General features: G+C 31.3%; 2 protein-coding genes across 3 annotated transcripts; both read left to right on the top strand.

The window, feature by feature from the left end:
- Positions 1-2,899: 2,899 nt before the first annotated feature.
- Positions 2,900-10,430, top strand: LOC107443544 (alpha-latrocrustotoxin-Lt1a-like). Of its 2 annotated transcripts, XM_071182008.2 has the most exons (3): positions 2,900-7,042; positions 8,338-8,521; positions 10,292-10,430. In XM_071182008.2, exons 1-2 carry the CDS (start codon positions 2,965-2,967, stop codon positions 8,379-8,381), a joined length of 4,122 nt encoding a protein of 1,373 aa, XP_071038109.2. In that variant the 5' UTR covers positions 2,900-2,964; the 3' UTR covers positions 8,382-8,521; positions 10,292-10,430. The 2 variants fall into 2 exon arrangements, with proteins under 2 accessions (XP_071038109.2, XP_042910939.2); XM_043055005.3 differs by lacking the exon at positions 8,338-8,521.
- Positions 10,431-22,509: 12,079 nt separating this feature from the next.
- Positions 22,510-27,470, top strand: LOC122272029 (alpha-latrotoxin-Lg1a). Its single transcript, XM_043055006.3, has 2 exons — positions 22,510-23,687; positions 27,330-27,470. Exons 1-2 carry the CDS (start codon positions 22,571-22,573, stop codon positions 27,341-27,343), a joined length of 1,131 nt encoding a protein of 376 aa, XP_042910940.1. The 5' UTR covers positions 22,510-22,570; the 3' UTR covers positions 27,344-27,470.
- The last annotated feature ends 205 nt before the right edge of the window (positions 27,471-27,675 follow it).

Genomic DNA, 27,675 nt, shown 5'->3' with positions numbered 1-27,675 from the left:
TTTTTTTTTTTTTTTTTTTTTTTTTTTTTTCTAAGCTCTGTCGCTAAGGACAATGAAAGAAAACCATAGTTTAAATTCTTACACTTCTGGTAATGTGATGATTTAAAACTATGTTCAATTTTCAAATGTTCATGAGCTCAAGTAATGCGGCAGAGGAATAAGTTCTTAAATACGTATTAAAAAATTAGACCACAAACGCTTTTCATTTTTACAAAACTGTGGCTTTTCTCCCTTTTGACGTTTTCTGCCATTTCCAAAATAAGCGTAGACAGCGCGTGGGTTTTAGATAGGCTAAACGTGACCCGACAGTCATGAGTAATATAATATTATTTCATGTGTATCATAGCATACTATTGCGTAATGTAACATATTATAAATATTGCATATTATTTGCAAAAATGCATCATGCGAGAAATGCTCCAAAATGATTTCTCGATGTTTTTTTGTAACTTTCACGTCACATGGAAATGCCTAATTAGTGATGGAACTTAAAATTTTAAAAAACGTTGTGTGCTAATGTATATTATATAAAACGCTAATACGTATGTATGTATCAATAAAACCGATGATATTTCTTTTCTCGCGCTGGCAACAGTTTTCATTCTTAATTGATTGGATTCGGCGCGCAAGAACACGTAGTGAGCAACCAGATAACAATAACCAGAGTGAGCATTATCAGGTTGTTCAATTCAGATTCATGCACTAAAAGCATGACAATATTTAATTTAAACTCAATTAGGAATTAATTGAAGTGAGAATGCTTTAAAAGGCCGCTGTTGAATTGATATTTTTCTACTGAGAGCTACCTAAACGTCTAAAAAACGTTTAAGTGTTTGTATTGAATGCATCGAATTTTTTTTTTATTTCGCGTTTATTTATGCATTGAATTTTCACGCTTTAAAATGCAGAATATTAGTGAAGCAATATTTGATAATTTATTTTGCTAATATGTTTCTTATTTAGCTAATGTTTTGATTTTTTCGCCATGTACAATCTAAATAGCTAATATACTTTTTTAAAAGCCAATAAGAACATTGGTAGAATTCTTCTACATAAGTACAATACTATGTCTTTGATGATAAAATACTATGTCTTTGATGATAATATATTATGTCTTTGTGCTAGAACATTGTGTTCATTGGCGAGCGAGCCATGGTTCACGGCGTGAACCACATAGGATTGCGTAGCAATTCTCGGGGGATGGCGAGCAGGGGGCGGAGCCTCCCAGTGTATATTATTACCCATTGACAAAATGGGTCTTAGTTTGGATTTGATGGTATCCACACACTTTTCAACTGCCTTTAAGAGTAACAGTAAACAATTGCATGCATTGCTATGGCGACCGCTGCTGTTTTTATTTTCACTAGTAGACATTTCAAATGTATTTACATAATAATAATTTAAATTATTTTTTATATTCTTTTTATTGTTAGCGTATAAAAACTGGTTTGACGGTAATTCCAATATAAATATGAATGCTGAGAAAGGAAAAGTATTTTGTGACGTCTTAAACACGTACATAGGCAGGACTTGAAAATCAATTCGACGACGAACATCAATTGAAACAGTTTTTGCAACCCATGATTTAAAATGTTGTGGCGTTTCACGATGTCAATCTAGAAAGAAAAAGAATTTGCCCAGTGGGTAACCAGTGACTGTGAAAAGGCGATCACAACTTTTTATTATTTTTTATTCTTTAATTTTATTTATATTTATTTTATTTGTTTAGTTATTATTTAATCAGAATTTAGTTATTATTTAATCAGAAAAATTTGTCATGACTAATGAACTTATTCATCAAATTTCATACAAAAATTTGCATAATGAGTATAAATAATGGCTAAATTCGCAAATGAATAATAATTCAGAATGAATTTATTCTGACTAAATTTAGACATGAATAAAAATTCCTTGAATGATGCCCATCACTAATATATAGCTTCCTAGCTCCACTATTTATGATTTTCCGAAATTTCGTCTTGTCCCCTGATTTGATGGTCTGGATTCCAAATATATAAAAAAATATATATGCATATAAAATATAATTAATAATTAACATGATTAATAATTAATATATTCAATTATAATTAAAAAATATAATTAATAATTAATTAGCATATTTGAAATCAGCCCCTGGAATCATTAAAATTGACACTTAGTACATAAAATTGCGATCATTAGAACAAAAGTTATTCAGTATAATATACATATTTTATAACTGGTAATAGTAAGGAAAGTAAATGTAAAAGTAAATTTATACACACATATATTAGTATACAAATATTACGTGTGAAAGTTTTCTATTATTTGCGTTATTGAGGTTCGCCAAAGAACTTTCACGAATAATCTATAGAACGCATCTTATCTTCGGGTTAGCTTTTATATTTTCAGTGGTGTTTTCTCTTTTTTGTTTCTTTTTTTTAAATTCACTGATTTTTTTAAAAGTTTTTTTTTAAAGATAATAAATGAAAATCAAATTTTTCCTCATAAAAATTTGCGTTCACTGCTTTTACACATGTTTGTGTAAGCTTTTTTTTTATATATAAAAATTAAGATATGAGCAAACGATGTCAATTAATTTCATGGACACTTGACAAAACCTGGCTGAAATCTTTTTTTTCCTTCATTTTCCTAAAAAGCAGCATATATTGTTTTTATATTTTAATATTGACTTAAATGGCATATTGCGAGATCTTAGAGCTATTCTCTCTACAGAAGATACGCAACAACTGCTGTTTTGAAGAAAAAAAATAAACTTGAATTCTTGAAGTTTGAATGCTTATTTCTCCCAACCGCCAATCAAATATGTTAAGCAGGACAATTAAGAAATGTTTACTCAAGAGGTTCTGCAGGTGTTTACAAAAACATACACTACTTATATATCCAGTTTGACATTTCAAATTTATGAATTCACTACTTTTTGAGCAGACTATAATTTTTAAAGAAGCAGCTTCTTGAAGGAAAATGTCGATTATTTTTTGCCTCTTACTTCTCTCGACTCTGCCCATTTTTTCATTGTCGAGGGAAAATAACATTTTTTTAAATCGCTTAAGGAGAGATGCGAAGATAAACAGAACTGAACTGAAAGAGAGAGCGGAAAAATGCAAATCTATGGGAATCGCATCTGGAGCCCTTTCGATGGGTGAAGATGTTTTAAGCATTGTAGGTGATGTCTTTGATATTGTCCCTGTCTTTGGACCATTTATAAAAACTGGTTGTTCAGCTCTGACTAAAGTTTCCTATCTGACTAAAAATGGGTTGAATCTAGCTGCAACTGCGATGGACTGTAATCAAATTCCATTCGATGAGATTAAAATTCATATCGATGAAAAGATGAATGAGGTTGAAAGGAAAATGGAAAAAATGACAGAAGAACTGGAAGTAATATCGGATAAAGTAAATACTGTCATAAACATTGTTCAGAAATCAAGAGAAGAGATGAGGCAAGGTATAAAGAAAATTCTAGATACCATTAAAGACTTAGATATAGAAAACAAAATCTACAAAGTCGAAAGCATGATTACTTATTATGAGGATGAAATGGAAGACACGAAAAATCTACCAAAAGAAGACTATCTGCTTCAACTCTTAAGGGTTAATGATGATAATGTAAAAAAACATTTGGGAGACATTAGAGATCCAACTGAAATGTGGACGCCATTACTATTGCTTTTTGATACTGTAAAGAGCATGTTGGAAAGAGGAGACGATGTTCCAATATCAGCAATCGACACAATATTGAGGGGAACGCAAACTTATTCCTCTGTCATGAGTTTTCTTATTCAAGCACATATATATCTTGCAAATTATCATTATCAACAAGGTAATTTAGACGACTACAATAAAGAAATGGTCAATATTGACAATGTACATAAAAAATATTCGAACGTTTTAATTCATAGAGATAAATCTATCATTGGATACGCTAAAGATATATTGTCAAAAGTACCTTCGAATCCAGTTTATTATGAAAATAATTTTTTATCTAATTCGACGAAACTTCTTAATGATTTAACGTATGAAATTTTAAACTTTAATGTAACAATATCACAGCCCGACAATGACATGGTTATATCATTTAAAGCGATTTCTAACGAGACCGAATATCCTAGGTGTGATTGTACAATAAAATACGCTTTGCAATTTAAGAAAGAAGGAATTTATTCGAAAATCAGTCAATGGACAACACCAGCCAGAATAGAAAAAAAAGGTAATCTAACCCTAAGAATACCAATTGATACGGAAAACAAGCGACTTATTTTTCGGCAGATAGGGGATAATAAAGCAGAGTTAGTAGGAATGGTCAATACTTCACAAACTCGTTTTTGGGATATCAGTAGGGATCTTTACAACGCTGTGAAAAATCCATTGGAGTTAAAAGCTATCGAAGAAGTAAAATTATACAAGAAACATGGTGCTGATATTCAGGCGACATTTGAATACGGAAGAAGTGCAATTCACGCAGCTGCTCTAGCCGGCCATGAAACTTTAGTACAATATCTACACGAAGAAGGTGTTGATATTGATATGAAAGATGATGAAGGTTACACTCCTTTGCATTTATCCGCTGGAGCTGGTAGAGAAGATGTTACTAAATATTTGGTTGGAAAAAATGCAAACAAAAGAGCAAAGACTAAAAAAGAATTGCTGACACCGTTACATCTTGCAAGTAAAAAAGGGTATTTGGACCAATTACAGTATTTAACTACTAACGAAACTGTAAACGAAAAAGACATATTCGGATTTACACCTCTTCATGCAGCCGTCAATGGAGGAGAAAGGGTTATGGATTTTTTTCTTCAGGGAACAACATTTTATCTAAGAGTCAATGCAAAGTCATACATTCGTAAATTTACTCCATTACATATTTCAGTAATGAAGGGTGGCCTTGAAGTTATTAAAGCATTAATTAAAAACAATGTGACACGCTTGAATGCTAGAGACAGGGATGGCCTTACGCCACTTCACTACGCAGTACTTGCTCTTCCGTCAGAAAAAAATCTTGCTATTGTCGAAGAGTTACTTACAAAGAAAAAAAATGGTCTAAATACTAAATGTAATAATGGTTGGACTGCTTTGCACTATGCATTATTTAGAAGGAATACAAATGCAGCTTTAAAACTGTTAGAAAATGAAAATATCGATTTATCGTTGCGTCTTGATGGAAATGTCACTTTTTTGCATTTAGCAGTATCGGCTGGACAAAAGGAAGTTATTCCCAAGTTGCTCGAAAAAAACATCAATATTGAAGCTGAAACAGAGGATGGATACACAGCACTTCACTTAGCAGCTATGAGAAAAGAGTCCGAAACTGCTTATAAGTTAGTTGAAATGGGGGCAAATATCGAAGCCCGTACCAAAAACTATTCCACCCCATTGCATTATGCGGCTTCGGCAGGCAGAATTAAAATAGTACAAGATCTTTTGGAAAAGGAAGCAAGTATGCTGGTTCGTAACAAAGAAAAGCGATATCCGATCCATGAGGCGGTATCCCATGGTCATTTAGAAGTTACGAAGCTGTTTATTGAAAAAGATATCAATATTGTGTATGAGAAAGATATCACTGGCAAATCATCTGTGGACATAGCTGTAGAGAATTCATATAATAATATTATTATTGAATTTGATGGAAAAGGGCTAAATTTGACTGGACTTTACGGGGAAGGAAGACCACTTTTGCATACTTTCGCGAAGATTGGAAACATTGAAATGGTGAAATATTTTCTAAGTAGAGGTGCAAATGCTAGTGGGTCAGATTTCGAGAATAAGACGTTTTATGACTTGGCTGTAGAGAATGGTCATAAAAATATTGTAGAATTCATTTTTAAGAATAAAATAATCAGTCGTCCACAATTGGACAAAATCTCTTGCAAAGCCATTGCATTTGGTCAGCTGGATATTATAAAATATTTAATGGAGCAAAATGAAATATCATGCAATCCATTACAAACTGCAGCTTCAGAAGGTCAACTGGAAATTGTAAAATATTTAGTTGAAGCTGGTGGCTCTGTAAACGAAAATAGAAACGGACACACGGCTTTGTGTAATGCAGCGAAAAAAGGACATTATGATGTTGTTCAGTATTTAGTTTCTAAAGGTGCAGAGATATATGGAAATTGCTCTATAGAGTCAAAAATGTATACTCCATTGATTTATGCCATTGAATATCAGAATATGGAAATATTTAAACTTTTTGTTGACAAAATTTCTAATCTCAACGAAAAAGATAAATTTCAAAATACTCCGTTGTATTACAGCTCTTTGTTTAACTGCTTAGATTGTGTAACGCATTTAATCGAAAATAAAGGAGCTAATATAAACGCACTGAATTTCAATAATTACACTGCGTTGGATGCTGCTTATGATGAAAATTATTATAAAATTGTTAATTACCTTACACTGCGTGGAGCTATTTTTACTGGTAAATACAGCAATGGACATACGACTAAACAAAAATATATAGATTCTAGGGTTTTTGTGGATTTTGATTCACCACAAATAAACGAACCACTTGTTCTAAAAAGGAATAGAAGCTCTTATGGATATCGCTTTCGTCGGAATAATTACAATCCCCTCAGAATAGATTCTTCCACCGCTTTGGAATCCTTCGCAAAACAGAAACAAAAGCTGCCTTCCTTAAAACGCAGTATAAGAGATGCGATTTATGTTTTACCGAAAAAACACATTCTACAAAAGAAACTGCAACTAGATCAAAAGCATTCAAGTATATTAAGTTTTCTAGAATCAAATAATCCAGACAAAAATGGTCCTTTGTTGTTACTAAACATTTTGTTCAATAAATTCATACTTAAAACAAAATCACCCATAATACGCCAAGACGCATCGGAAATGGAAATAAACGCCAATGCTTTGCTTATCACAGATATTATCAAAAGAAATATGAAGTCCTTACGCGAACCTCTGGAATTAAAAGATGTTGATTTTTCTGAAGTACATTCGAAAATTTTGAAAGAACTTGCGTCTGGAAAAGAGCACAAAATACCAGAAATTCTGTCAGAACTTCTACGCACTAGCTCTCATGGTAAGGTGCTTAATCTTTTAAATTTCATTTACATCATATCATTGAATATTTTCATTCTTATATTACATTTATAATTCCTTTCAAATATTTTTACTGAAAACTCTGTTTTAAATTATCAAGAAAGTACCACTCATGTTTATCACTACATCTTCAGTAAATTAATTAAGTAGTTGAGTAATTAAGCTTAATATTTTTGATTGATTTATAATAATTATTTTATAATTTTTTTTAATTAATTTTAATAAATGTTACTTATTTTTCAGAAAGTATCTGTTGTAAAACTTATAAGGCCACCTACTAAAATTTGCATTTTACGCATCATAGTGAAATCATTACACTAGAAACAATTATTATTATTATTATTATTTTGTATGAAAGTTTTAAACAGATCTTAGTTTTTTTCGCGTCGCTGATTTTGAATCAGCAGTTGGTTTCTTTCTACAAGCTACAGTTTTTATGCAGTTTAATACTTTATTCCCAACCGGAATTTTTTAAAAATACGCTCGAATGAATACTATGTGGTTTTACTTTGAAAAAATATTGGGGCAAAATTTATTTCAGTTTTTAAATTTCCACAACCGAATTACGTAAAGTCTATAGTACGTGATTAAATGCAACAAAATATTTGTTACCCAGTGTTATGAAACGTATGCAGTAGAATTTTGTGAAACCATTAATTGTGAAACTGATATACTGATTGTGTTTGTTTATTTGAAGATACCGCGGGGGAAAGTCTCATTTTGAAGTGAGAAGTATTTTTTTAAGCTCGTAGTCTGCAAGAAAAATAGCTAGGTTGAAGAAACTTTCTAAAACTGATATTCACAATGTTGTGCTCAAGGCAGCTGTTTCAAAGAAAACTAAACTATACGCCAGAAAAAATGATTTTTGCAACATCAGCCGATTGACCGATTGTCCAAATCAGTGATAGACTTTTAACCGGTCGTCCATATCTGTAAATTTTTCGACAAATAAATATCGCTTTTTTTTTTTGAATAATTATTTTTAAGGGCAGTAAAAAAAATTTAATAATATAGAGAAAGTACAACATTTTTTGAACGAAAAGTAACAACAATTTTTTTTTATGATAAGTTTTACTACAATTGGCTTGATTTGAGAGCTTAATCAAAAGAATGGTTCAGTCGACAAATAGGAGGAGATTCAATAATGGTCAAAAAAGCCTCGGACTATGACAGCTTGAGGCTATTTACAGCAAATTTTCTGGATGTTTATCAGTCAGTGTTTTTCATATCAGTCTTTAATGCATTATAACCTGAGAACATTTGGTTTCTTATTAGGTGCTCCAAACTGGATCTGGAAACAGCAGATCAATGTTTATTGACAAGCATCTAAATTCACTGAAAAATGGATTAAAAAGTTTTGTAACTATAGTGGTAAAAAACTAGGGAACTTGTGGAAAACCCCGTCAATCATTTTAGCCAACCCCAAGAATTGAAACTTTCTACTTAAACAAAATTGTTCGTAAGTAAATTGTGCCCCATTTTTTTAATAGTATATTTTAAAATAATATGTATGGCATGATATTATGTCAAAAAGTTTATGCGAATAATAAACCCTTTTCATCCGTTAATGAACTATAGGTAGTTATTGTGAAAGAAGGACACAAAATATTGCTGAAATTAAACTTAGCCACAAAGTCAATCAATTGAAAAATGAAATGTTTGAAGTAATTCGAAACTAGAGGATCAAAACCATGTTAATTTTTATATTTTCAGAGTTCTTAGTTCCGTGGTCTTATTTTTTTAGCGCTAAATTTTCTTGGTTAGGTAAAAATTAATTATTGGATGCCCATCTCAGTTTGGCGTTTTTTAATATTCTTACAGAAAACAGGTTAACTTAAAAGTGATATTTTTTAATTAAAAGAAATCGAGACGGAAATAATAGAGACAATAAAAGATTTCAGGGAACGGGATAGCCTGGTTGGTAGGCCACTGAACCCATGTCCTAAAGTTCGTGGGTTCGATCCCCGCCATTCCTTAATCTCAATTTTTTTCCATCGATTTCAAATTCCTAGGTGCCTGGTTGCTAGGGTACTGGGCCCATGTTCAAGAGGTCGTAGGTTCGATCTCCATTGGCCGAAGACTCCCTGTGTAGTAAATGGTGACTGATGCACGTTAAATCTGACGAGTCGCAATTTAATGTTCCCATAAAAAATTATACTTCTGGGGGTGCTGATCCAGGAGTTTCTTTTTCTTCTGGATTGGTTCAAAATAACAAGACTACGGAGTTGAACATTAGTAGTCGTGTACCCAAAATTGGGTCGACTGTTCAACGACGGATATAAAATTAAATAAAAGATTTTGTATACAAGAAAAAATACCAAGGTACAGCGTCCAATTCAAAAGGCACCCAATTCTACCCTCTACCCATATTTTTTCTAATTTCTTTAAATCGGTATTTGTATTATTCGAAATTATTATATCTAATTATGAAAAAAAAGTAATAAAATTTTATTTTGGGATTAGAACCGTTAGTTGTTTTCAGTGGTCTTATAACTTATTTACAAACTATAGGATTATTTTATAATAAACAAACACCACATTTAGATCCACTATTTTAAATTGAAATCGTAATTAAAATTAAAAACGTTAATTACGTATAAAGTAATGATCATAGAAATATTTTGCAGGTGAACATTACTTTTATATTTTTTATTAACTATACGTCTAAAACATCCGTAGGAATGGTGACTTGCATGTGGGAAAACTTCATGATACCATGTGATTTATGCATCCAATAAGAATACGCGAATGAGTTAAAATCTTGAATTTACGTAAATGAATACAGAAAAAAAAAGAAAGAAACTTGCTGTGAAAGTCGTAAAGAAAAAACCCGCTGAAATCATCTGGTTGTTTATAAACAAGAAGACGTGTTAATTTTGCAGCTGGTAAGCTTTGTTTATTATCATGCTGAATCAATTTTTGGATCTTATTTAATTGAGTTCCTACAAGTTAAAAAAATGCTACCATACAACAGCCAATCAGGTTAGGCACTCACGCGTGCCGTTGCTTACAAGTACCCAATGAAAATCAGCTTATATTTATAATAATTTATTGTCGCTTAATTTATTATCGAAATCTTAGTAGAAAAAATTTTGAAAGGAAATGTGTTTTAAATATGAGTACTTTTATAATGAATGCAATTTACTTTAAATTTTTTTAAAAATAGAAATAAGAATAATTTTAAAAAGTTATACACAAAAGTTTAAAATGCCTATGTTTCTATTTATAGCAATAATCCATCGAAATTAGAAGAAGGAAATAAATTTGCCATGGAAGTCTGCCGATGATGTTTGAAGACTGCCGAAAGAAGATAAATGTATTCATTTTGTAACAGAAGAGTATATACTATTAAAAGTTTATTACTATTCTATTGAGAACGTTTTCTGCTACATTAGAAATGTAAGAAAAAAGGTTGAAAAACGAAACAAAATATGAAAATTTCGGTGCATTATGCATTTTAACCGTGCATTATGCATTTTCGGTGCATTACGCATTCGGTGCATTATGAATTTAAACACATCAAAATAATTTAATTTGCTTCTATACGCAACAAAGATAAGGCATTCAGTCTTCCCTGTTGCATTGTTGTTCTTATGGATTTCTAATGTACACTCTATAACAAAAAAAATCGACGCACCAAGAAGGAGTGATTCGATTGAAACGAAAGTTGGTGGACAGGAAGACAATGTACAGAATAGTAAATGATTAAAATTTCAGAACAATTGAATAATTTATTGAAGAGTTACAGTAACAAGTTCAATAAGGTGTTGACCCGCCTCTGCCCTGGATACAAGCTGCCACATGGCGTAGCATAGACCGATAAAGCTCCCGGATGGTCTCTTGTGGTATTTCCTGCCAAACTCGATCGAATTGTCGAACGAGGTCATCAACATTCCGTGCCCGATGCGATCGCCTTCCCATCATATCCCAGACATGCTCGATGGGAGACAGATCTGGTGATCTGGCAGGCCAAGGAAGAGTTTGAAAAGCTTGCAGACAGTTCATAGCAACACGTGCCGCATGTGGTCTAGCATTGTCCTGCTGAAAAACCAGCCCATGGAGCTGTAAAAGGAAGGGTGTCGTCGACGTACCGCTGTGCAGTAAGTGTACCTCTAATGACGACCAAAGGGGTCCGGCTGTCAAAGGAAATGGCACCCCAGACCATAATGCCTTGTTGAGGGCCGGTGTGGCGTGCAATAGAGAAGGCAGGATCCCCCCTCTACCCTGTGCGTCTCCAAACACGTCTTCGATGATCGTCAGGACACAGTTGGAAGCGGGATTCGTCGCATAAGACTATACGTCCTCAGTCGGCATCATTCCAGCCTGATCGAGCCATGCACCACTGTAATCTGGTACCAAGAAGAAATCAGATTATTGCTTCTTGGTGTGTCGATTTTTTTGTTATAGAGTGTATTTTAACTGTGAAAATGTACTCTCAGCTATACTATTTAAAAATTGGCAATTATCTTAAACAAACCTAATAATCTATTTAGCCGACTAAAATCTTATGTACTAAATATTTTACATATTCTTTTCAACATTTAAAGGCAAATTGGTAAAACAATTCGAAATAAAATTTTTGTATTGTTACTTAAAATTTTTATTTTAAATCGAAGAACTTTATGATTAAAAAATTAATTTGAAATTTGCTTTTATTATTTTTGAGTATTATTGTGTAATAGATTGTCTAAAATGTAAAAAAAATTATATAATTTTCAATAATTGTAATTTTATTTTTACATTTAAGTTTAATTAATTTTTTTATTAATAAAATATAATAATATTTTATGAAAATTAAACTATTCACTTATATTGATTTAGACATAATCAATATAATATTGAACGATAAATAATAATTATGAATAATAACTGTTGATAATTATTTAAAGGGCTTAGATAATACCTGAAGCAATATAAGCCGTACAGTATTGCAGCATGCCTTCAAAAATAATTTAGAATTAAGTTTTAATACAATAGATTTTTTCTCTGCATTTACGTAGGATTTTAACATTTATATTTTTCTTTTCATGAAATATATTTCTGTAAAGATTCATAAGATTAGTTTTATCTGTTCCTTATAATTTTCATTTACAAGAAACGACTTTGTTAAAATAAGGAAAAAATATCTATACTATAATTTCAATAGCATACCTGCCAACTCTTCCGGTTTTCCCGGAAGATTTTATTTACATATTTAAAGTGGTAGCGAAATTCATGTTATTCCGCTAAACTTCTTGAATTATAATAATAATTATAAATGAGTTTGACCACTACTACATATAAATGATTACAACAAATATATAAAAGCATATTAGTCTTTACGATAGCGAATTTCAACCTGATTAAAATATAAATATACTAGGAGGCTCCGCCCCCTGCTCGCTAATGCTCGCCATCCCCCGAGAATCGCTACGCAATCCTATGTGGTTCATGCCGTGAACCATGGCTCGCTGCGCTCGCTCGCCAATGAACACAATGCTCTAGCACAAAGACATAGTATATTATCATCAAAGACATAGTATTTTATCATCAAAGACATAGTATTGTACTTATGTAGAAGAATTCTATCAATGTTCCTATTGGCTTTTAAAAAAGTATATTAGCTATTTAGATTGTACATGGTGAAAAAATCAAAACATTAGCTAAATGAGGAACATAACATATTAGCAAAATAAATTATCTAATATTGCAGTTACTCACCTAAATTCAACTAAATGTGTATAATAAATTAGTTAATGCTTGAAATTCTGAAAGTTTTAGAAAGAAAATTTATTATTTAAAAATATAAACTTTAAACCCTAACTTTTCTTTGTGAGATAATAACCCTCAAAATGTCTTTCATTTTCAAGAACACAAAAATTTGTTTTATCGCCAAATGAAATATTTTTTGGTGATCAATATTATTGAAATCAATTTCAATATTAATTAACATTTGTGATAAAGTACATAACATTTTAGAACAAAATAAGGAGGTTTTACATACAATAAATTAAAATGCATGGCTGTTAGCATTACCCGAGAAATACCATGTGGAGGTCGCCATGCTGCATTTCTAATCGGGTAGTTTTGATTTTGACAGATATTATACTCTTCGACATCTACTGTTACATCTTGAACAGTTATTATTGCACTTGATCTCTGCAATCTACAGTGGTGGCCAAAAGTGTGGACACATTTTGAAAGTTTCATGTTTTTCAACTTTGTGTGCTTGTAGAATATAATAACTTTTACTTAAATGCAAACGTTTAGATATCAAATTGAAGGTAATTTAATGTAGAATTTAATAATAAGTACAGTATTACAATATCTGTATTACAAAAAAAGTTATGCAACTAATAGTAAGATCTATCTTAGATTTGCATTTTTTTAAAGTGATACTTACACAATCAATACTTAGTAGGATAACCCTTATTTTTTAGGACAGCTTCACAGCGTCTTTTCATCGAGTGAACGAGTGTTTGGAGTTTATCTTTCGTAACCACATGGTGCCAAGAATCAATTATAGCTTCAATAAGTTGTCTTTTATTGGATGGACGTTTTTTTCGTACAAGAATTTTCAAACGTCGCCACAAATTTTCAATTGGATTGAGATCAGGGCTGTTTCCTGGCCATGGTAATATATCTATGCCTTTTTTTTGAAACCATGCTTTGCATACTTTTGCTGTGGCATGGAGCTGAGTCCTGCTGAAAAATAAATGGTGCGTTGTTGGGAAAGTTCTGGTGTACAAAAGTTCTGTTTACGTTATGAAAAAACGAAATCAGTGGAAAATAAACCAAATCAGGCCGAAAAAAGTTCACAAGTGCTACTGCCGGTAGAAAAATTATACGGCTATGCCTACAAGATAGAAAAATTTGATCAGATGCCATTAGATGAGAAATGAATGCAGCGGGTATTGCAGTAAGTTCAAGAACTATAAGAAGAAGGTTATCAAGATTTGGACTACAAGCTAGAATTCCAAGGAAAAAACCATATTTAAATCAAAAGCAACGCGAGAAACGAGTTAAGTGGGCAAAAGAACACATTAAATGGTCAGAAAATTAATGGAAGCAAGTAATCTGGAGCGATGAGAGTAAAATATCGCTCTTTGGTAGAAATGGTAGAAAATACGTGAGACGTAGAGTAGGTGAAGAATTTCATCCTGATTGCATTGAAGCAGTTACAAGAAACTCAACAAATGTCATGATTTGGGCATGTATGTCTGCAGATGGTGTAGGCCGAATTCAAGTGATTGATGGCATACTGAATGCCAAAAAATACATCGAAACTGTCCTGAAACCAAAATTAATACCTTCCATCAGGGATGTCTTCCCAAACAACGTACCATTTATTTTTCAGCAGGATTCAGCTCCATGCCACACAGCAAAAGTATGCAAAGCATGGTTTCAAAATAAAGGCATAGATATATTACCATGGCCAGGAAACAGCCCTGATCTCAATCCAATTGAAAATTTGTGGCGACGTTTGAAAATTCTTGTACGAAAAAAACGTCCATCCCATAAAAGACAACTTATTGAAGCTATAATTGATTCTTGGCACCATGTGGTTACGAAAGATAAACTCCAAACAGTCGTTCACTCGATGAAAAGACGCTGTGAAGCTGTCTTAAAAAATAAGGTTTACCCTACTAAGTATTGATTGTGTAAGTATCACTTTAAAAAAATGCAAATCTAAGATAGATCTTACTATTAGTTGCATAACTTTTTTTATAATATAGATATTGTAATACCGTATTTATTATTAAATTCTACATTAAATTACCTTTAATTTGATATATAAACGTTTGTATTTAAGTGAAAACTAATATATTCTACAAGCACACAAATTGGAAAAACATGAAACTTTCAAAAAGTGTCCACACTTTTGGCCACCACTGTACGTTTTCCATGACATTCCTCAACACTTTCTTGGACTCTTCGAACACGTTTTCTTTCATTACGTTTAAAAGCAATAGCAGCTTCACTAATATTCTGCATTTTAAAGCGTGAAAATTCAATGCATAAATAAACGCGAAATATAAAAAAATTCGATGCATTCAATACAAACACGTAGACGTTTTTTAGACGTTTAGGTCGTTCCCAGTAGAAAAATATCAATTCAACAGCAGCCTTTTAGAGCATTCTCACTTCAATTAATTAATTAATTCCTAATTGAGTTTAAATTAAATATTATCATGTTTTTAGGGCATGAATCTGAATTGAACAACCTGATAATGCTCACTCTGGTTATTGTTTCCGTTTTTAAAAGCGCTATATGTTGAGCCACCTCTTCTAGATTTGCCATGTGACATTTTCAGCAGCAATCATTGGTCGATTTTCTAACGTTGCCATTCGGGGAGTTGTAATGAGGCTTTTTTTTTGGTGCCGTGTAAGAGAAATATATATATAGATTTTTGAGGTAGATAGTTTTTCGGTAATTGTTTTACTACCACTTGGAAAATCTATTCTCGAAAAGAGTGAATGTTGGCAGGTATGCAATAGCCTATTGAAATATTAACTATTTTAAATATTAAAATTATGAAATTTAATTGCAAATAAACGTATTGCAAATAAACTTTTAAAAAAAGAAAATATTGTTGGTTATTTTACATATTAATATATTGTATCTTAAATTTTACATTATATGTTAAAATAACCAATTTTGAAATACCTTCTATGAGATCTTAGTACACATTTTAATGCTTAAAAACGAAGAAAAAGAACTTCTGAAATTTAAAATTTCGAACAGGCAAGGACGATAAAAGTAAAAAATTTTAAAATCAATATTTTCTAAGTAGAGATACATCAAAGTTAACCATTTTGACAAGGCTATTTATCAAACACCTGACTTAGGCTTTTATTAAAAACAAATTAGTGATTTCGTTTAAACAAAATTAAACTTATATTTCATAAAATTGCCTTTAAAAAGCTGTTCAAAATTTAATAATTAAAATTATTTACCCAATGAAATGGAAGAATCCCCAAGTATTGTTTATAAAAACATTTTCATTTTCAACAAGCATGGAAGGAAGGTGAACCGTAGAATAAATGGTTACTGGTGTTAAATAGAATAAATGGCTACTTACGTCAAGTCTGAAATTGTTCCTCTATATAGGCTTATTATTAGATAGTTGCCCAAAACCTTTCTTTTGAAATAGTAACGAAAATCAAATCGTAAATATTAATAGTAAAAAGTAAACAATGCGAAAAACATGCGTTGTTTTTCGGCGGGATTGTTTGTTACATACCGAAATCATTTTAATAAAAATTGATTAAATTTCGGAAATTGAGAAAAATATTCACATATATATATATATATATATATATATATATATATATATATATATATATATATATATATATATATATATATATATATATATATATATATATATATATATATATATATATATATATATATATATATATATACATACAGTGGAGCATCGTTTATACGACGATCATATACGACGTTTACATTTATACGACGTTTTAGTGTGGTCCCAAATCATTCCTATTCATTTTAATGTAAAAATATATCGTTTATACGACGCACAGAATCGGTTATACGTCGGTTTTTAGATTTTGTTCACGTTTATTTAATTTTTTTATTTTTTCTTGTGTATTTTAAAAAAGGGTGGAATTTGCCAACATGAATGATACAGAAAAGGGTGCCAACAAGAATGCTTGGATGACGACAGTAATTTTTAGTAGATGACTGAAAAAACTAGATAATGTTATGTAGAGGCAAAAACGAAACATTTTGCTATTCATCGACCAATGTCCAGCGCACCCATCGATACTAATTATTTTGGAAAATGTAAAAGCTCTCTTTTTTCCTGCAAATTGCACAAGTGCGCTTCAGCCATTAGATTTGACCGTGATTAGAAATCTAAAATTGCATTATCGAAAGCAGTAAGTTCAGCTCGCTATTCAAAGCATTGTAGAGACTAATAGCAAGAAAATATAATTAAAGGTAACATATATTCAAATTGCTCACTGCAATTTTTCTTCTTTGGTTATTTGTTTGTTTTGCTTTGTCTAATTTAGAAATTTATGTAAATCAACACGTTAAACATTAAAATTAGCTAAACAGAGTTAGTTTCAGTTTTAGAAATAAAAATCGATTATACGACGTTATCGTTTATACGACGTTTTTCGGTGGTCCCTTCGGCGTCGTATAAACGATGCTCCACAGTATATATATATATATATATATATATATATATATATATATATATATATATATATATATATATATATATATATATATATATATATATATATATATATATATATATATATATATATATATATATATATATATATATATATATATATATATATATATATATATATACATATATATATATACAGTCAAACCCCGCTATAGTGAACCTTCAAGGGACCGAAATTTCAGTTCACTATAACCGGGAGTTCACTATATCCGTTACGCAGGCAATTTCACTCATGGTTCCCAAACTCCTCCCTTTTATTACATTATATTCATATAAATGACTGAAAAATATTATGTAGTTGCAAAAAATGTGTTATTTTTCATCACTCTTCGTCTTGCGTACAAATAAAAATTAGCTGATGAGCAATCCTCAACATCAGATATGGAAACACTTCCCGACTCTCCGATAATTTTTCCTGAATTTCTGTTATTCCGCTTTTTAAACCTGTCTAACCTGCCATTTGATAAAAAGTAGTTAAATAATAAGTTAAAAACACATAAAAGTAGTTTCTAAAGATGGTTTTAAGAATCGGTATATGTATTTATTTTGAAGTAGAAATTTCAAAATTATTACAGAGAAAATGGGGGGGGGGATCAGTCGAAGACAGAAAAAAGTTCATTATATCCAATTTCCTCACTTTTTTGGTTCACTATATCCACTAAAAATAATATTATACGTGTATAGCAGGGCACGGCACCGAGCATTTCGTTCACTATATCCGGGAATTCACTACAAGCCGTGTTCACTATAGCGGGGTTTGACTGTAGTTCAAATGTGAAAAAAAGGGGGGGGGGAATAATAAGTAAAAAAATAACAAACAGTTTTTAAAAAAAGAGAAATTTTATTTAAAAAAAAACGGAAAAAAAAAGATATAATCTTTTCATCAGTCCACACGATTATATCCGCAAAAAAGAGTGCTTTCTGATATTGTACCAATATAGCCAAAGCAAAATATATTAATACAATAGTGTGAGGAGCACTCAAAAAAATTTTTTACAAAAATTACAACAAATAAAATAGAACACAATAAGTAAAAATAACATGTAAAAACAGAAAATAAAATAAAAGAAAAAAAAAACAGTATAAAACATAGACTATAAAGCGAGTAGCGAAATCAGATGTACTTACATGGACGGAAAATTTTTCAAGAGTGATTTAAAAATGTTTTCGCAACAAGAATGCCAGATTACAAAATATGAAAACAAAAGCGCAAATTGAGTGCAACTAGAGGATTTTAAAGTGCCGTTCTTACTGCACTGCTGAAGTGATTTGTTATTCTGTGCATTGATTTGTTAGTTACCAAGGATGGGCCCGAAATGGATACACACAATAAATATATGCACACACTATCTACCAGTAAGTATTTGGACACCTATACAAATGACTATATCTGCGGTCCTGAGATACGTCACGCCCTCCGCCGGTATATATCGCGTAGGGAGCAACGAGATGCCACGCAGTTCGGAGCTCTCTGATTTCGAAAAGGGTATAAGTGTCGGGTATCACAAAAATGGTCGATCTTTAAGGGACATATCTAGCGAGCTGAATTACCCAAAATCGACAGTGGCTTATGTGATTAAGAAAGGGAAAGTGAGAGTCGGAATGTGCCTGAGTCGGAAGACCAACGAAACTGGGAGATCGAGACCGGCAGGTGTTGTCCAGAGAAATTCGGAAGAACCGCACCCATACAATGGCCCACATACTCCAGGATTTTCAACAGGCATCCGGGAGTGTTGTTTCAATTAATACCATCCGTAAGGAAGTACATCTGCTTAGTTTTCATGGTCTTGCTGCTGCCCATAAGCCTTTGATCACAAAGTCCAACCGCACAATCAAAGTTCACCCTCTACCATTTGGATGGCAGGGTCTGCGTCTGGCGTATGACCGGAGAACTTCTGCCAGAATGCATTGTGCCAACAGTCAAGTTCGGCGGAGGTGGAATTATGATCTGGGGGTGTTTCTCCTGTTATGGATTGGGTCCCCATTCATGGTAAGCTCAACGCCCTATTTTGGATGACAAAGTGCTTCCTACGTTGAGGCAGTTTTACAGGATGGACCCCTGTTACTTCCAGGACGACAATGCCAGCTGTCATGTTGCGAGGCTCACCAAGGCTTGGTATGGTGCCAATGGGGTAAATCAAATGGACTGGCCTACCCAGAGCCCAGACCTGAACCCTATCAAGAATCTCTGGGACGAGTTGGACAGTCGAATTAAGGGGTGTACTACCCGTCCAAAATCGGTGAAGGAACTTACATCTCTTCTCCAAGCTGAATTGCAAAAAATACCACTAACCGTCGTACAGGGACTTGTGGAAAGCATGCCCCGGTGGGTTCACGCTGTAATTGCCACTCGTGGAGGCTCTACCTACTATTAATTATGAATAAAGTTTTTTTTTTCTTTTCAATTACACGTGTCCAAATACTTATTGATAGATAGTGTGTAATCTAAATAAGAATTTTGATTAGCTCAAACTTTAATCATTATCATTATTAAGTCATTAAGGATTTTATTTATTAATAATTAAACATACTCCTAAATTCATTTAGTAGAAATATCTTTCTTAAATTTACTATGAAATTTTCATTGCTTTTAATTTATTTAACGTAAAATTTTGAAATCAATAGGTGCCAAAACACAACTATTACGTAAATTACAGATTACTTTTTCCAGTTGCAGTGAGAATATTAATTTAAAATATAGTATAAGCAAATATTTTTATAAAAATGTACAGTACATCAAAACATAAACATGTACAAAAACTGCAAACATGCAAAACACATTTTTTTACATCAAAAATCACATTTTTTACATCATCAAATCATTACATTGAAATTTTTTAAACACTTTTCTTAGATCAAATATTTTTTTACATAAAAATATCAAATTGTTGAAGTATTGACTTTGCTACAACTGTAAACATAAATCGTAGCAGTATGTTTTAAAATCATGGTAATTGATAAGATCGATAAGTGGATAGAGATTTTATCGCGTAGAAATTCTCTACCTAAGCAGGAATTTCTTATACATAACATCTTTTTTTTTTTTTTTTTTTGCTATGAAAAAATTCGAACTTAGAAATGCTTGTTGACTAGAAAAATGACAGAAACCCTACTCATAATATGGAAGCTCAAAATAATAAATTTATAAACAATGTTTCGAAAAAAAAATATGTATTGCGAATATTTAGTAAGGCTTTGTGATGCCCTCCTACTCTCTGGTGCCCTACGCACGTACTTAGTTTGCTTAATGGTTGATCCGGCAGTGGTTGTAATCATATATATCACAATTACTTGAGTTTAAGATTACCTGCAACTGTTAGATTATGAAAACTTTTTTGTTTCTCCAATGGCAGGTACTGAATTTGAATCTTTGCCTATACTATGCCAGAATTGTTGCTCATTTCGCTTTACCCAGTGGGCACCTGTGAACCAAAGGCACGGAGGCGAGCAACATTGCCCACGCCACACTGCCATAAACCCGTTTATAGGGTGGGCAACATTCACACATCATTCACACACACAACAGAGAACAGCACAAAGAGAGAGAGAAACATCCATGCCCAGAGCGGGATTCGAAACCGCAGCCTATGGCTTCGCAGTCAGGCACGCAAACCGCTCGGCCACCTGGCCGGCGTGAAAACTTGCACTTATGATTTCTTGTAATCTTACTTTATGATTACAAGAAGTCACGATGATTTGCAATCCCAGGAATTGATTATTTATAATTCTGATTATCTGTAATAACTTTTTATTGTCATTATAAATAGTCATAACCGCTTGTAATGAGAAATAATTATTTGTTACTGTGATTACTTTTAATGATAATCATTTCAAATAGTTCACTACTAAGCAATCATTATTTATAATTAATTACATTTGTAATCTATTTTTGCAATCGAACTTGCAATGAAAACGACATTTTTCGCTGGTTATTCATTATTTTATTCAGAAAAATTAGACGACTAATGAATTTATTCATCAATCAATATACAAAAATTTGCATAATGAATGATAAATAATGACTAAATTTGCGAATGAATTCAGAATGAATTTATTCTGACTAAATTTAGTCATGAATAAAATTTTCGTAAATGATGCACATCACTGATATATAGCTTCCTAGCCCCCCAACTTATGATCCAATTTTTTACTCCACTAATCTACTCCACTAATTTGATGGTCAAGAATGCAAATATGTAAAAAAAATATATGCTTATTTAGAAAAAATACATTTTTGTGTCTGATTTCGTACCTTAATTAATAGTTAGCACTTATTAATTAGCATATTTGAAGTTAGCCCCTGGAATAATTAAGATTGAAACTTAGTATGAAAAACGTCGATCATTAGAACAAAAGTCATTAGAGAAAAGTTATTTAGGGTAATATCTTTTTATTTCTCGCACACATAATATATATATATATATATATATATATATATATATATATATATATATATATATATATATATATATATATATATATATATATATATATATATATATATATATATATATATATATAGATAGATAGATAGATAGATAGATAGATAGATAGATAGATAGATAGATAGATATAGATATATTACAACTAGCAATAGTAGGAAGAATAAATATAAGAGTACATTAATGCACACATATATTAGCATACAAATATTTTATGCAAAAGCTTTCTATTATTTGTGTAATTGAGATTAGCCGAAGAACTTGCGCACATCTTTTCTTGGGTTAACATTTATAATGTCTCTAGTTTTTCTCCCTTTTTTTTTTTTTTTAATTTTCAAAAAAATTTTTTTATCTTAAAATAGAATAAATGAAATTTTTCTCATGAAACTTTGTGTTCAATACTGGTACACATGTTTGTATAAGCTTTTTTTATAAAATAAAGAGCAAACGATATAAATTAATTTGATGGAATCTTAACAAAACTATCTGATTTTTTTTTCTTTTCATTTCCCCCAAGAGTAGCTGATATTGTTTTTCTATTTTGATATGAAATTGAATGACATATTGTGAGATCTTAGAGTTATTCTCTCTGCAGAAGATGGGCAACAACTGTTAATTTGAAGAAAAAAAAAGAGAAAAATAAACTTGAATTCTTGAAGTTTGAATGCTTATTTCTCCCAACCGTCAATCAAATATGTTAAGCATAACAATTAAGAAATGTTTACCAAAAGCTACTGCAGGTGTTTACAAAAACATACATTACTTATATATTCAGTTTGACATTTCAAATTTCAGAATTCACTATTTTTTGTGCATACGATTATTTCTAAGGAAGCAGCTTCTTGAAGGGAAATGTCGATTATTTTTTACCTCTTATTCCTTTCGACTTTGCCCATTTTTTCATCGTCGTGGGAAAACATTTTTTTTAATCGCTTTAAGAGAGATGATGATGTTATGCAGGATTTGTGTTATGCAGTGAAAAAAGAACATTATGATGTTATAAGCCATTTAGTTTTGGCAGGTGTAGAGATAGATGGAGACTGCTCTATAGGGTCGAAAAAGTATACTCCATTGATTTATGCCATTGAATATAAGAAAATGGAAATATTTAAATTTTTTGTTAACTTTATTTCTGATGTCAACCAAAAAGATAAATTTGAAAATACTCCGTTGTATTACAGCTCTTTGTTTAACTGCTTAGAATGTGTAAAGTTTTTAATCGAAAATAAAGGAGCTAATATTAACGCATTGAATTTTAATAATTACACTGCGTTGGATGCTGCTTATGATGAAAATTATTATAAAATTGTTGATTACCTTACACTGCGTGGTGCGATTTTTACTGGTAGATACAGCAATGGACAGACGACTGAAAAAAAATATATAGATTCAAGGTTTTTTATAGATTCCTCTTCACCACCATATAACGGACCACTTGTTCTAAAAAGAAATAGAACCTCTTATGGATATCGTCGCTTTCGTCGGAATAATTACAATCCCCTCAGAATAGATTCTTCCACCGCTTTGGAATCCTCCGCAAAACAGAAACAAAAGGCGCCGTCGGTAAAACGCAGTATTAGTGATGCAATTTATATTTTTCCAGAAGAACACATTCAACAGAAGAAACTGCAGCTAGATCAAAAGCATTCAAACATATTAAGATTTCTAGGATCAAATAATCCAGACAAAAATGGTCCTTTGTTGCTACTAAACATTTTGTTCAATAAATTCATACTTAAAACAAAATCACCCATAATACGCCAAGACGCATCGGAAATGGAAATAAAAGCCAATGCTTTGCTTATCACAGATACTATCAAAAGAATTATGGAGTCCTTACGCGAACCTCTGGAATTAAAAGATGTTGATTTTTCTGAAGTACATTCGAAAATTTTGAAAGAACTTGCGTCTGGAAAAGAGCACAAAATTCCAGAAATTCTGTCAGAACTTCTACACACTAAGTCTCATGGTAAGGTGTTTAAAATATTATTTGCCTTATATCTAATATAAAATATTAGTTGTCTTATAAATTTCATTTACATCATGTCATTCAATATTTTCTTTCTTTTATATTACTTTTATGATTCTTTCAAATATTTTTATTGAAAACTCTGCTTTAAATTATTTCAATATTTTCAAAATTAATTTTAATAAATTTTACTTATTTTACAAAAAGTATCTGTTGTAAAACTTATAAGACCACCTACAAAAATTTGCATATCATCCATAATAGTAAAATCTTCACATTGGTGAAAATGTTTGTTTGGTCTTGTTTCCTGTGGCATGAAATTTTTTAACAGCTCACTGATATTTTCATGTAACTAATTATGCATCTGCAATTGGTTTTCCACTACAAGCTACAGCTTTTATTCAATTTAATACTCTATTCCTAACCGAAATATTTTAGAAATACACTCGAGTGAATACTAATTTCCCACACTTCTCTTCTACGTAGGGAGTGGTAGGATGAAGGCGATAGTTCATTTAAATTTATGATGCGATGCGTTAAGGACGTATGTCTTTTTTTTATTATCTTAAGTGTTATTTTCAAAGGAGCATACAAGTGTGTGTCGCTAGCGCTTTGAAACGCATGCACTAGTATTTCGTGAAACCAATTACATTATTTTTCAAGAACGTGCGTATTATTTTCTTAAGAAACTGAAGTTCTGATAGTGTTATTCTTTGTTTATTTGAAGAAGCCGCGGGAGAAAGCGCGAAACATTTTTTAATGCTGGTGTTAAGTCTGCCAGAAGAAAAATAACTAGGTTGATGAAGTCCTTTAAAACTGATATTCACAATGTTATGCTCAAGACAGCTGTTTCAAATAAACCGAAACGATCTGATAGAAAAAATGATTTTTACAACATCGGCTGATTGACCAATATTCCAAATAGGTGATCTACTTTTGACCGATTTTCTAAATTGGTAAATTTTTCGACTTTCAAAAAAAAAAAAAAAAAATGTTTGTTGGTTTTTTAATTTTTGGAATTTTTAATGGTTTTAAAATTGTCACAGTAAGGAAAGGTCTGAAATCAAAGGACAATAAAAAATTTGAGAAAATCAGAAGTTATTGAACGAAAAGTGGAAGGAAAAAAAAATTTTTTTTTGATGATAAGAAAATTACCCTTTATGTTCCTAAAGTATACAAATACAATTGCCACAATTTGAGATCAGAATCAAAAGAAAGATTCATTTGACAAATAGGAGAAGGTTCAATAATGGTCAGGGAAGTCTCGGACTATGACAAATTGAGGCTATTTACAGCAAATTTTTTCTGGATATTTATCAGTCAGTCTTTTTCATGTCAGTCTTTGCTGCAGTATACCATTAGGTCACTTATTAGATGCTCTAAATTGGATCTGGAAACAACAGATCAATGTTTTTTGACAAGCATCTAAGTTCACTGAAAAATGAATTAAAAAGTTTTGTAGCTATAGTGGTAAAAAATTTGATACTCGTGGAAAACCCCGTCAATTATTATAGCCAAAACCAAAAATTGAAACCTCCTTTTTAAACAAAAATATTTGTAAGTAAACTGTGCCACATTTTTTTTATCGTATATTTAAAAAGATATTATGTATTGCATGATATTATGCGAATAATAAACACTTTTAATCTGTCAATGAACTAGATGTAGTTACTGAAAAAGAATGGCACAATGTTGTTGAAATTAAACTTAGCCACAAAGTCAATCAAATGAAAAACGCAATGTTTGAAGAAGTTCGATAATTAGAGGATCAATATCATGTTAATTTTTATATTTTCAGCGTTTTTAGTTCCGTGGTTTTAACAGTAAATATTCTTGTTTAGGGAGAAATTAATTATTGGATACCCATCTCAGTTTGGCGATTTTTATGATCTTATAGAAAACAGGTTAACTTAAAAGTGATATTTTTTAATTAAAAGATATCGGGATAGAAATAATAGGGACAAGTAAAGATTTTGTGAACGGTAAATGTTCCAAAGTGTGCAACGTTCATTCCAAAAAGCACCCAATTTTACACTCTATCCCTATTTTTTTTTCTTCCAATTTTTTTTAAATTCAGTATTTGTATTAATCGAAATTACTATATCTAATTATGAGAAAAATGAAGCAAAAATTTTATTTTGTGATTAGAACCGTTATTCGTTTCGTTGCTTGTTTTCGTACATTTCAGTGGTCTTATAAGTTATTTACAAACTGTAGGATTATTTTATAATAAACAAGCACCACATTTAGACCCAAACTTTTAAATTTAAATCGTAATTAAAATTAAAAACGTTAATTACCTATAGCACAATGATCAGAGAAATATTTTGCAGGTAAACAGTACTTTTATGCTTTTTATTAAATTTACTAGGAGGCACTGCCCCCTGCTCGCTAACGCTCGCCAACCCCCGAGAATTGCTACGCAATCCTATGTGGTTCACGCCGTGAACCATGGCTCGCTGCACTCGCTCGCCAATGAACACAATGTTCTAGCACAAAGACATAATATATTATCATCAAAGACATAGTATTTTATCATCAAAGACATAGTATTGTACTTATGTAGAAGAATTCTACCAATGTTCTTATTGGCTTTTAAAAAAGTATATTAGCTATTTAGATTGTACATGGTGAAAAAATCAAAACATTAGCTAAATAAGAAACATATTAGCAAAATAAATTATCAAATATTGCTTCACTAATATTCTGCATTTTAAAGCGTGAAATTCAATGCATAAATAAACGCGAAATAAAAAAAAAATTCGATGCATTCAATACAAACACTTAAACGTTTTTTAGACGTTTAGGTAGCTCTCAGTAGAAAAATATCAATTCAACAGCGGCCTTTTAAAGCATTCTCACTTCAATTAATTCCTAATTGAGTTTAAATTAAATATTGTCATGTTTTTAGTGCATGAATCTGAATTGAACAACCTGATAATGCTCACTCTGGTTATTGTTATCTGGTTGCTCACTACGTGCTCTTACGCGCCGAATCCAATCAATTAAAAATGAAAACTGTTGCAAGCGCGAGAAAAGAAATATCATCGGTTTTATTGATACATACATACGTACGTATTAGCGTTTTACATAATATAGATGTTTAAATCATTCGTTGAAATGTTGACTTGCATGTGGGAAAACTTCATGATACCATGTGATTTATGTGTCCAATAAGAATACGCAAGCCAGTTATCATTTAAATGAATATAGAGGGGAAAAAAACGAACTTTCAAGTCGAAAAGAAGAAGACCGCTGAAATCTACTGGTTGTTTATAAACACGATAACGTGTTAACTTTGCAGTTGTTAGGCTTGGTTTATTATCATGCTGAATCAATTTTTGGAACATATTTAATTGGGTACCTGCAAGTAAGAAAAAAAAATGCTACCATTCAACAGTCAATCAGGTTTGACCCTCACGCGTGCCATTGTTTGCAATAATTAGTTACTTTTTTTGATTAGTTTCTTGTTCAAATCTTGGTCGAAAAATTGTTGAAAGGAACTGTGCTTTTAAAAGGAATACTTTTTTAATGCAAGTAAATTACTTTAAAATAATTCTTTTTTTTAAAAAAAAATAGAAATAAGAATAATCTTGAAAAATTATATTCAAAAGTTTAAAATGTCTACATTTCTATTTATAGCAATAATCCTTTGAAATTGGAAGAAGGAATTAAATTTGCCTTAGAAGTCTACCGATGATGTTTGAAGACTGCCGAAAGAAGACAAATGTATTCATTTTGTAACAGAAGAATATATACTATTAAAAGTTTATTACTATTCTATTGAGAACGTTTTCTGCTACATTAAAAATGTGAGAAAAAAGGGTTGAAAAAAGAAATAATTTTAGAAAATTTCGGAGAATTATGCATTTAAACAAATTTTTTGGAATAATTTTAAACTAAAATACTCGTGTATGAACGAAGAATAGTCCCGCAGTGGACTGATCGTTAAGACACGGTTCCCAGCAGATCACCGAAGTCAAGCATC

The sequence above is a fragment of the Parasteatoda tepidariorum genome, chromosome 4 (genome assembly GCF_982258835.1).
Source record: "Parasteatoda tepidariorum strain Cologne lab strain chromosome 4, Ptep-v5.0, whole genome shotgun sequence".
NCBI lineage: Eukaryota > Metazoa > Arthropoda > Arachnida > Araneae > Theridiidae > Parasteatoda > Parasteatoda tepidariorum.
The sequence above is the reverse complement of the archived record's forward strand: the minus strand, read 5'-3'. Positions and strand labels throughout refer to the sequence as shown.